Below are 11,582 nucleotides of genomic sequence, written 5' to 3'. Positions count from 1 at the left end.
AGTGTGTAAGCGTGTAAGCGGGGCAAAGGGGCAGAGGGAGGGGGAGAGGAGAGAGAGGGAGAATCCTAAGCAGGCTCCTCACTCAGTGCAGAGCCCGATGCTGGGCTGGATTCCGCGACCCCGGGATCATGACCTGAGCCAAAATCAAGACTCCGTGGCTTAACCCACTGAGCCACCCAGGTGCCCCTGAAATCTATTTCCTGGGCACTCACTGTGGCGCACAGCCAGATCAGTACAGGATATATTTATGTTATTTAATTCTCAAAGCTCTATGAAATAGCCCTGGCTGTTCCCATTTTACAGAAAAGTCAGGAAGCCGAGGCCTGGCAAGCCCACTGCGATGATAAATCAAACCGCTGCCTCCTGGAAGAGTGGGGCTCAGGGTGCAGGAACCAGGGACTAGTGAACAGGGAGGTAATGAAGTCTCGTGTCCAAATCAGGACGTTTCTGAGAGTGAAGGGTGGCAGCCACAGGCACAAACAGGGACTGTCCTGGGCAAGACGGCACACTTGATCACCAGTGATGCCCCCCCCCCACACACACACACAAACACACATCCAAACACACACAAAGTAAGCATGTCCCTGGGGATTGGATCTGGGAAACCTCCTTCCTCACAGACTTGCCTTGTAGGTCTTGACCCCTAGGGTTGGGATCCTGGGACCAGCTGGCCATCTTTTCTTCTGTGTTTGTCCCTAGGGAGGAAGTGGCCAGGCTGTCCCAAGGAAGGGGGCAGGACGGAAGGGAATGTCCCAAGGTGGGCTAATGCCAAGGGCAGCAGCAGTTCAGGACCCCACTTCCCCAGCTCAGTGAGCACCTGCTGAGTGGGCATCACCAGTGCCCATTTGCCCCTAGGGTTTGGATCTAGCCAAGCCGTGTGACCTTGGGCAAGGTCCTCAAGGTACTTGCTTGAGCCTCAGTGTCCTGATCTGCAGAATGGAGGAGACAAGCGCCTCTCACCAAGCAGGGGCTGTTATAACTTTTATGACTTTTTGGGGTGTTGTAAGCAGACAGTAGAAACTTGCAGGGGAGAAGGGCTTAGGAGCTACGACCCGTGGTTGACGGGAAATATTCCACCTGGAGGCCAGACGAGGGAGCTGACCTGGAATGCGGCCCTCGTAACACACTTCCCAGTCCAGGCTCCGATGGCCCGTTGCCCTGGCCAGTTGCGGTGGTCGGCCCCATTAGCCTCTCTGCGGGGCTGAGGCCACCCCACCTTCCAGTGCTCAGCCGCTGGGCTGCATTGCTAGCCAGATGTGCAACAGCTGTTGCCACATTCCGCCCAGCACAGCCCCACCTCTGGGCCAGAGAGTGGCTCTGTATACACCAGGCATGACCGGACCGCGTGAGTCATGAGACGTCAAGCCTGAAGTACGTCACCATGGAATGGAGAGGAGGCCTGTTCTCCCACCCACCCCCGCTCCCATTGGGATTCTGGGACTGGGCTTTGCTGAGTCCCACAGCTTGAGTGGCTAGGGGCTTAATGCCAAGAGCAGGCATCAGAACGGCTGTGTGATCTGTCAGCAGAGAAGGCGGGTGTTGGGGGCGAGGGGCCTGAGGGCATCAGACCCTATCCCAGAGATCTTCAAAGAACCTTCCTCTCCTTTCCCCACTGATACCAGACACCAATCATCAAACTCACTGTAGAGCAATGGCCTTCTGTTTCGGCCCCCTTGCCCCTGTCCTCCCTCTCAAATCAATCAAATCACTCCCCAGGTCACTGGTGTCCACCCCCCCCCCCACCCCACGCACACACACCCCTCACCCTCCGTGGCCTTGGCTATCAGGTTCTCTGTGGAGGAGCGAGCGTCTTCTCTGAATGCCCTCCCCCAACAGGATCAGGAGAGGGTACAGACAAGCTCTCGCTATATAGCCTTGCACCCAGAGACCCCTGTTATTCTGAATGGGGGGGGGGGGCCCTGGCCTAAGCTGGGTCCGTCTGTCAAGAGAAGGTGGGATCAGGGCAGTTTCAAGCTCGTCTCTGTTTGACCTGACAACATGTAAACCCGGGAACTATGGTCGGAGGGGAGGGGGGAGGCGATGGAGTGGACTTGTCTTCCATCAAGCTCGGGAAAAGCAGAGAAAACTTCTCTGTGGGGAGAAAAGACAGAGGCAAACACGGAAGGAGAAGCAGAGGCAGAGGCCAGGGAAGAGGCGGGAGGGAGGGGACAGGAGAGTCCCCTCCCTGGGCCATTCCGAACCAGATTCTAGAAGGTCCTCCATATCCTCCCAGCAAACTCCCCTTTTTTATTTAAACCAACCCGAAAGGGGTTCAGGCTACATGGCCAAACCGTATATGCTCCATAGTCCGTCCTACCCACACAACCTGGCTTCCTGGAGTGATCCGTGCTGGCCAGGCCTCCACCCTGCAAACCCTGAGCTATGGAATGTTCCCGCTGTCTCCCCACCCTTTGAGGCCTGGCCCAAAGCCCTCCTTCTCCTCCACATTGGGGTCGCTCCCTGGGCCTTTTTGTGCCGGGGGACACGTGATTTTGAGTTCACTGTTTCCTGCCCCAGAGGTCAGCAGAGGGCCCCTCATGCTCCCTTAGACGTTTCCTGATAACCCCCTGCAGCAGAGAGGAGAGAGTAGGTGACTATGGTCACAGGACCCCAGCAAAGCCCTCGCCATGGGGAGACCCCGGCAAAGCCAGTGAGCTCAGCTCTTGCCGCCTTCCTGGTATTGCACGGGCGCAAGACGGATCACGGAACATTCTTGTACCCACCCATTGGGTGCTGGGTGTGTGCATCCACGTGCCAGGGTAGTGAGTCGGCACCCACAGCCAGGGCCCCTGCTGCGAACCAGCAGAAGACCAAAGGCATGCCACCCAGCGGGTAAAGGGGTCCTTTATTTTCACATTACACAGAACTGGTTCATGCTGCTGCCAGTGCCCCCTGCCTGGGGCCAAAAGAGCCATGGGAGGGGTGGTGGGTCCCCTGAAGCACCTGTCCCAGGGCAGACGGTCTGCTGTCTACCAGGAAGAGGGCCCTGGGAAAGGGGTGGGGCCCCGGGAGAAAGTACCAGGAATTCTGGACGGAGGCTGGCAGGGGGGGCCTGGCCACAGGGGGACTCCCCAGCAGGACGGACCAGAGTGGCAGCCAGGCCTCCACACCCTGCAGGGGCCTCCCTGGTGGCAGGTGGGGCCACAGGGCCTTAGGGTCAGTGTCAGTCAGTCAAAGGCCAACTGGGGTCGTGGGGTTACAAAGAGGAGCTCCCACATGACCCCAGTCTCCCCGACCCAGGCCCCTTCAGGCCCTTGAGGTGCAGCTTTTTTGGACAGGCCACAGGCCGAAAGGTGCACCGGGGCCCAGGGCATGTGATTCCCAGGATCTCCATTCAGAACAAAGTATTCTACAAAGTCAGTGGTAGCCGTGCAGGGGTGGGCCATCCTCCCAGCCAACTGCACAGGCTGTGCCATGGCCCCAGGAGTCCCCGGGCCTCAGGCTCCACTGCTGAGACCCCCCCCTCCTAGGATCTGGTCCCTCGGCTGCACTGAGCTGCTCAGGGTGTGTGTGTGTGTGTGTGTGGCGGGTGGGAAGCTGCGGGACAGGGGGTAGCTCTGGGGCTGGGGGCTCTGGCTCTTGCGGAACCCCACCCCGATCTCTGCAGATGGCCCCCCTCAGCCTCTCAAGCACCGACTCGGCCTGGGTCCTTGCCTTCAGGAGCCAAGAGTGGGTATGTTAGTGCCAGAAGGTAGCTAACATAACTCCTCCAGCATCCAGAGCTCAGTACTTGACTGTGGACCGACTGCAACGTGGGCACGGAGAGAGGGACTTGCATGCGTGTGCGCGTTGTGTCCACAGGTATTGTGGACGTGCTATTGACACGCGGTGTGGGCGTTTATGCGTCACGGCACGGGAGCGTGCCCCGATGGACGTGGGCACGGCCGCCTGGGTGAACCGCGTATGTACCTCCACGCTGGCGGGAACGGAGGGGATGCAGGCATGGGCTTGGAAGGCGACGTGAGGATCCCCTTGGGGTGGGCACACCGAGCAGCAGGCTGCGGCGGGTGCGCCTGCGGGGTGCGTGCGCGTGCCCGGGCTAGGGCCGCAGCGGGGGGGTCTGGGCGGCCCTCACCGCCAGCTGGCACAGCTCTTGGGCAGGCTCTGCAGAATGGCCTCCAGGTTCTGCTTGTCAGCACGGATCTCCGCGAGGTCGTTCTCGAAGCTCTGGATCTGCAGCTCCTGCTGCTTGGACTCCTGCTCCAACAGCCTCAGTTTCCCCTGCAGGGCCCCCGGCGGGCTCAGCCGCAGCCTCAGGCGCTCCAGTGCCCACTGGGTCTCGTTCAGGGCCTGGGCTGGGGCGTGGTGGGTGTCCAGTGACCCTGCAGAGGGGCACAGACGGCCTCAGCACAGGCCAGCTCCCCTGCAGGCCCCAGAGGCCTGTTCGGCCCCCATCCCGGAGACCCTTGCTAGCCCAGAGTTTCCAGGATCCTGACTGCCCACAATCTACCAGGAAAGCAAGGGACCCAGAGAGGGCGGTGTGCCTGGCCGGGGCACCCCACTGGGTTCACGTGAAGGCTCTGAAACTTTCCCCCTGGGCAGCCCTGGGCAACCGTTCATCTCTGTTGCTGATAAAAAGAAGGTTCTGTGTGCATCCTGAGTCCACTTCCCGATGTCAGTGTGTGCGCACAAGGCCCCCGTGATTCCTGCTGGCTCCCCCCACATACCATTGTTGATTTGCCAAGAGCACACATTTACAGGTACGCCTATGCTGGGATGTGGACGGCCACTGGGGTAAAAAGCAGCATCTCTGGCATTAGATTGAGGGCTGGGAAGCAGGCAGTGGGGTTTCGTCCTGGCCCAGCACGGATTAACTCTGTTTCTTGGAGTTAAGGACTTCCCAGAGCCTCTCCAGGGGGACAACAAGGAGGTGGGGGCCTGGCGCTCAGGTTTGAACTTGCTGGTGGTGGCGGAGTGCAATCTGCAGTCTGTGTGTCCCACCTGGCCCCTGTCACCTTGTCATTTAAGGGTGACATTCAACAGGAAGACAAGGCTCAGCCAGGCGGGAGAGTAGTGGGGAGGGGGAAGGAGGTTCTAAATGGCTTCTAATCCCACGGGATCCCTATGGGCCTAGGGCTCTCGCTAGCCTTGAATTTCCCGGGCAATGAGGGTGGCGGTTGGAGGGCAGGCAGTGGCAGGAGCTGAAACAGGGGCAGGAAGAGGCAGAGGAGAGCCGAGCCCTGCCAGCCTGGGCAGGTCCTGCTCCCCGCAAAGACCTCGAGAGGCCCCACCATCCACAGGGAAGTCCAAACTGCCCGGCCTTCTAGCAAATTCAGGTTCAGGCTGCCGGCACACTCCACGTGCCCCTCTGGGGCTCCCAGGCACCGGGGTGGGGTCCAGCTGCGGGCTGTCCACTCCTGCAGCCCCAAGTAAAGCACGGCACCAGCACGAGCAAATAAATGATCGCAATCGCCAAAGCAGCTTTACCCTCACAGTGTGCTTGCTCTGTGCTGGGCACTGTGTCCTGTACTCCGGGTCCTTGGTGCTGGGTGCGGACCGGTGGCTACAAGGGGGCACTCTGAATTGGTTAGACCCGCGTGTGAACCTCAGCTTCCCCACCGCCTGGCTGTGGGGCCCTGGGCACACCGTTTAAACTCTCCGAGCCTCAGACTGCCCGTCTGCAAAATGGCAAGCGAATCTGTATCCTTGCCTCGAAAGCAGAGAATGAGGATTCTAGGAGATCACGTGTGCAAATAGCTTTGCGTGGGCCTGGCATGCAGGCAAAACGCAGAATGTGGTGATTCTTCCCCTTATTAATAATGATAAATGAAATGCCGTACGTGGGTGAGCCTGAGGACGTGACACTAAGGGACAGAAGCCAGCCACAGAAGGACAAATGCTGTGTGAGTCCACCGATAGGAGGTCCTTAAGAGTGTTAAGTTCATAGAGACCGAAAGAGAACGGGGAGGGCCAGGGGCTGGGGGCACAGGGAATTCACATCCAATGGGTGCAGAGTGGTTGGGTTGGAAGACGGGAAAGTTCTGGAGACAGATGGTGATGATGGATGCAAAACACTGTGAATGTGCTTAAGGCCACTGAAGTGTGGGCTTAAAGATGGTCACAACGGCAGATTTTATGTTATGTGTATCTTACCACAATTTTTAACACTGCCTACCTGCTGTCCCCCCACCCCTTCCCCTGCTCCGAGGCCTCCATGCTTTGGTGGGGGCTGTCCCCCTCACCCTGAAATGTCTCCTTACTGAGGCTCTTCTCGATTCTTCCTCCTCCCTGAGAGCTGCTGTTGACGGACTCGCACCCCACAGCGTGGCAACCGCCTCTAAGTGACCCGAGCATTACTCCCATTTTACAGACGGGGGAACTGAGGTACAGAGAGGCAGAGTGGTTTTCCCAAGGTCTCACGGCCAAGCCCCGGCACATGATCTCGATGCCAGATGGCTTCTGTGACATCCTCTCTCCTCCTCTGAAACCCTTAACACTCAGGGCCGATCTGCCCCTGTGGTACCCACACGCGTTCTGTGTGTGATGAGTTTTCCGTGTCTCCCTCCCCACCCCCCAGACTAGTGGCCCCTGGGGGCACACAGTGAATGGACACCAGCCCCACCTCGCATGGGGGCCTGGGGCTGTTACAAATGCTTGTGGCTGGGGAGGAGGGGGAACCCTGTGTAGACGAGGGCAAGGAGGAAATCTCTAGGACTGAGCCTCACAGAAGGTCCCCGAGGTGCTCCAGGGACCCAGGGGACCCGGGCCCAGCCTTGGGTCTCCTTACCCAGCCTGGCAAGTAGCTCCAACAAGGCCTGGACGTCCTCTTCCAGGGACGTGCGCGACTCCCAGATCTGCCGCTCGACAGCACGCAGCCCGGCACCCACCTTGGGAGGGAGGGAAAGCTTGAGCGGCGCCCTGCTGGCTCCGGGGCCAGAAGGAAATGGGTGTGTGTGTGTGGGGGGGGGGGGGGGGTCTGGGCCCACGTACCTGCTCAGCTTCCTCCAGCTCCTGTCGGCGGGTTTGTGAGGCTAGCACCTGCCGCGAGGCCTGTCGGAGCGTCGCCTGCGCCTGGCTGGACAGCCGGCCTGCCCGGCGATGCTCCTGCTTCCCGTCCCTCAGCAAGGCCCTGGCGAGCTGCGGGGTGGGCAGCAGAGGCAGGGAGAAGAGGGGGAGTGGAGTAAGTCCTTTCAGAGGTAAGGAGCACGTCCAACAGTAACGCCAAGCAGTCATCGAATCGCGCACCAGATCATTCGTTCATTCCACAAGCGTGTCCCGGGTGCCGGCTACATGCACAAAGTCAGTGGGGGCTGGGGGAGGCACCTGGGCTAGACTTCGGCCCCGGTTCAAAAGCGAGAGCCTAGAAGTTTGGGGAGCAAAGCCCAGCAGATCTAGGTGAGGTTCCTGGTCGCGTGATTTAAGTTCCTACACCAGGCTGGTACTCAGGGTCCCCACCTGTCCGACAGGGACAAGTGACACTTGTTTGTCGAGGACTCAACGGCTTGAATGACGCTCCAGGGCTCAGAGCCTGGGAACCACTGAGCCCTCAGTAAGTGTGGAGCATTCAGCACTGTGTACACGGAAGGGGGCAGATCTGCAGGGACTACGTTTAACCTCCACAAGGGCAGCCTTTGTATGATAGCCCGCCCACAGGCCCAGGAGGCAGGGACGTCACCGCTGTCACATCGGTGGCCCTGACCTTAGCACTGTCCTCAGCCAACATCTTGGCTTCGCGGCCCTTCTTCTTGGCACTGGAGGAGACAGACGCCGCATTTCCCAGCATCCTCTCCGCCTGCTTGGTCTTCTTTTTCAAGTCTGCAAGGAGCCTGCCCCTGACCACGCCTGCCTTCCTCCCCAGCGTGGCCCGGTCCTTGGGCGAAGGAAACTGCGGCTTCATTCCTGCAAACCCGGGACAGGCTGGGTCAGCGGGACGGGCTCTTGGCTCATGACCCTCGAGGGCCAGTCACCACCAGACGCCCGACCCTCAGACGACGTGAGCGGAGGTTCGAGACGCAGGAGATACACGTGTAACCTTCTCAGGCTCGTCTGGGGAGCAAACGAATCATCAGCGACACATACTGCTCGGTGAATGTAAAGATTCGCGTTATATCATGAAAGTTATTAAAATCACAAAAGTACACGGGGCACCTGCGTGGCTCAGTGGGTTGAGCGGCCGACTTTGGCTCACGGGTCGTGAGTTCGAGCCCCACGTCGGGCTCGCTGCTGTCAGCACAGAGCCGGCTTCGGATCGTCTGTCCTCCTCTCTCTCGCCCCTCCCCCACGCACACGCTCTCAAAAATAAAGAAACGTTAACAAGAGGATAACAATGAATACAAACAATAAAATCACAAAACCACACGGTGTTCAGGGCCTGGGCCAAGGCTGGGAAGTCACCCTTGGCCGACGGGGAGTCACAGCACAGGACCCAGCAAATCCACTCAGCTCTTTGTTTTTGTGCCTCATCGATTTCTAAAAGGGCTTTAGGCAACTTACAGTGATAGGTAAGTCAACGACTGGACCGCTAAAATGAAAAACCAAGGGCCATATGTAATTGGGGGGATGAGGAAGGGAAAAAGAGGGGTGACAAGTGCCAGAAAACTAGGATAACGACGCGGCAGGCAGTGAATGCTCTATTTACCTCTGAGCTTCCTGGCAGCCAAGATAAAAAGAGAGGTATTACAATGTGCATAGGCTTGATTATCTAATCAGGAGTAGTTTCCCTCTGTAAAGAAGAGAGACTTTCTCCCTTCCTTTCAGATAAAATTCTAAGGGAAATCAGGAATACTGATTATAGTCAAATTTTTGAAAGAATCAAGCCTTCTAAGGCAGAATACCACATCCTTTTTCTGAAAATAATCCAGAAATAGGACCGACTTCGCTTCTTGTACACAAAATTGGGTGTTTCTTAAAACACACTCTGCGGAGAACTAATTCTATGGGGGTATTAACAAAGGTCAGGAGGAAACATCAGTTAAGCTTACATATAAAAAGAACCAGTTTTCTTTAATGCAGGACTTCTCAGAGCCTTTAATAGGGGCACACGGTATGGCCTCAAGAAGGCGCCGTAGTAGTGACATTTCCTAAACTTATTTGAACACAAACCCACTCTTGGTAGATCATGTCTTGGGCTAATTCACCCCGTGAACTTTCCTTTCATCCTGAATGCCACCTGGGCACAGGCCAACGGGTAGGGACAGAGGGTGTCTCGGAAAAGGGGCAGGAAGGGGGGGAAAGAACCTGGGGTTAGAGGTTTGCGATGAGTACTTGTGTGGATCACAGTACTGCACCAGGGAGGCAAATTTCCATGCGGTATACCCAACAGTGAGAAGGTGATGCCTCGTGAGGTAGTGAGCACACAATCATTGGAGGTAGGCAAGCAGAGGGTGCGTGAGTCCCCTGCCCCCTGAGGGGGTTGCTTTAGCAGCCCTGATCATTTTAATGTCCTAAAATCCTAATATTTCACCACCACGTATCACTGGATTGACATTTTCCTAAACACAACTCAGAGCCAAGTGCACAGGGCCACGCCTTCCCCGTCGGAAGCCCCCGACCGGTGAGCGACCAAGACTTCAGACCACAGAGGAGCCTAGAGAATAGGACGCACTGACCCAGCTCACCCTCTGTCCCAGAGGCTAGGGGCCCCTGGCTGGAGCCACATCTCTCAGAGGCAGTGGGGAGGGTCGGGAAGGAAGTCTGTAGAACCGGGATCAAGCAGGGCCTGGCTTCCGGTCTCAGACCCCAAGGGGCCTCTGGCGCTGAGCGTGTTCCTGTTTTATCCAGCTCGTTGGTGCAGAGCCACGGATAAAGGGCAAAGAGGACATCAGAGAAGCCTATGCCACAGGGGGACACGGAGCTGGAGAATCCTAACACTGGGCGGTTTCCGTTCAGCACCTCTCTGACCCAGGGACAGTCCCCACCAATCCCTTCCCTTGGTCTACACATCTATGAAATGCGACCACTTAAGCCTCATTTTCCTAAAGCGCAAAGGAAACCTGGACTGGCATCGACCCACACCCCCTTCCTAAAGAGAACTCTGCCTCCCTCCCTGCGGCCCCAGCTGAACCCTGGACGGCGGCAGCCGTTTGTACCAGGTGGCAGGACCCCCGGCCAGGGCAGACGAGACCAGGAACGGATAGTCGATGGCATCGGATTCGGCCCTGACGGGCTCCGTGTGTGGTCTGATGGCTGACAGCCGTGTGGGTGAGTACCCGGTGAGAGGTGTGTGAGGCCACGTCAAGCAGCCCCGGGAGGGGTCCCGGCCGGGGGTGGGGGAAGAGCTGCTCGGCTTATGCCCACACAACTGGACTTCTGTCTCCTGTGGCCCGGCTGCCCCGGCTGAGGCAAGAGTCCAGGTGGCTGTCACGGGCAAACACGCATCAAGAAGCCCAGAGCTCGGCAAGGCACGCATACCCTCCAGGTCGGCCAGCAGGGTCCTGGCTCCCGTGACAGTCACTGTGGCAGCCTGGACGGATGAGGAAGCCCGGGTCAGGGCGGCTCTGGCCTGCTGGCGTAGCTGGAGAGAGAAGAGAGAGGCTCGGCAGGTGGGAGACACCGGAGGGATGGGAGGAACTATTTCGGGTCTTTGCCTTTCCCTCTCCTGGACCGCCCACCCCAGGACACCCGCGGGGCAGCCCGGCCAGGTGCCTGCCTCAGAGGACATGAGCCCACCTGTGTGAGGGGCTCAGTCTTCCGCAGCACGGCCTGGGCGGTGGCCTGGAGGACCCGGGCAGCCTCAGTGACCACACGCTCTCTAGATGCAACTGTCTTCTCCAGGGCCTGTGCCTTCAGACCCAGGGCCCCGGCCTCGGACTTCTGCAGGGAGATGATGGGCTCAGGCAGGGCCTGGCAGGAAGGTCCGTGGGGCAGATCCTCTACCGGGTGGGAGGCGCCCAGGGACAGGAATGGCGGGGATAGGGCTCCCTGTGGACCCCAGGAAGAAGGGGAGCCGGGGCGGGGGACACGGACACCAGGCTGGAGAACCTGTCCCAGACTCCAGCCCTACCCACTACTAGGAGCCAGGCCTCCCTGACCTGCATTTCCTTCCCCAGGTCCACAACCTCCAATGAAACTTTGGGGCCAGACGTATTTCCAAATTCAGAATTTTCCCCGACTTGAGAGAAGCAGAGCCGTGCAGGTGCTGAATATCATCTAACACCTTTGGTGGCATCCGGGGCCACGTTCAGGGCCAAACCCCTTAAAACGTGCATGTTACTCTTCATGTTTGGGGTGAGGGAAGCTAGGACCCCAAATATGCAGCTTCGGGCCAGTCAGGTTTGGCCCCCAGGGCATCTGTATAAGCTTAGTCTCTTTCTTAAAGCGCAGTTTCTGAGTTTTGGGGTTTCAGGATCACTGGGGAGATAAGGATGGAGCTGATTTGTCCGGAGGTGCTGAGGGCCACTTTGCATACTGTGCGTGAATCCGCTCCCGGCCCCCACGGACGCAGCCCTAAAATTACCTGAGGGGTGAGCTCTATCTCGCAGAGGAATGAACTGAGGGTGCCGGGAGGGAAAGTGACCTTGGCCAAGGGCACAGATCTGGAGCAGTGGCGCTGGGGATTTGATCCCATGTCCGTCTGGTGCCTTTGCTAATGCCACTATGGAGAAGACACCTGCCCTTGCTATTATTACCACAATCAACAACAA

The 11,582-nt window shown here is 58.3% G+C and overlaps 1 protein-coding gene across 1 annotated transcript in view; it reads right to left on the bottom strand.

Annotated features, from left to right (window-relative positions):
* Positions 1–2,828: 2,828 nt before the first annotated feature.
* The window catches only part of LAMC3 (laminin subunit gamma 3), a 57,795-nt gene continuing 49,041 nt past the window's right edge, over positions 2,829–11,582 (bottom strand). Inside the window, exons 24-29 of the mRNA XM_042913274.1 lie at positions 10,609–10,752; positions 10,351–10,453; positions 7,640–7,839; positions 6,931–7,077; positions 6,728–6,827; positions 2,829–4,322 (exon numbers count right to left, since the gene is read on the bottom strand). Coding sequence (XP_042769208.1) covers positions 4,072–4,322; positions 6,728–6,827; positions 6,931–7,077; positions 7,640–7,839; positions 10,351–10,453; positions 10,609–10,752 — 945 coding nt within the window. The 3' untranslated portion in view covers positions 2,829–4,071. The remainder of the gene's footprint in view (positions 4,323–6,727; positions 6,828–6,930; positions 7,078–7,639; positions 7,840–10,350; positions 10,454–10,608; positions 10,753–11,582) is intronic.

This window comes from Panthera leo, chromosome D4 (assembly GCF_018350215.1).
Source record: "Panthera leo isolate Ple1 chromosome D4, P.leo_Ple1_pat1.1, whole genome shotgun sequence".
NCBI classification, from domain to species: domain Eukaryota; kingdom Metazoa; phylum Chordata; class Mammalia; order Carnivora; family Felidae; genus Panthera; species Panthera leo.
This window is presented reverse-complemented; position numbering and strand designations above follow the sequence as displayed.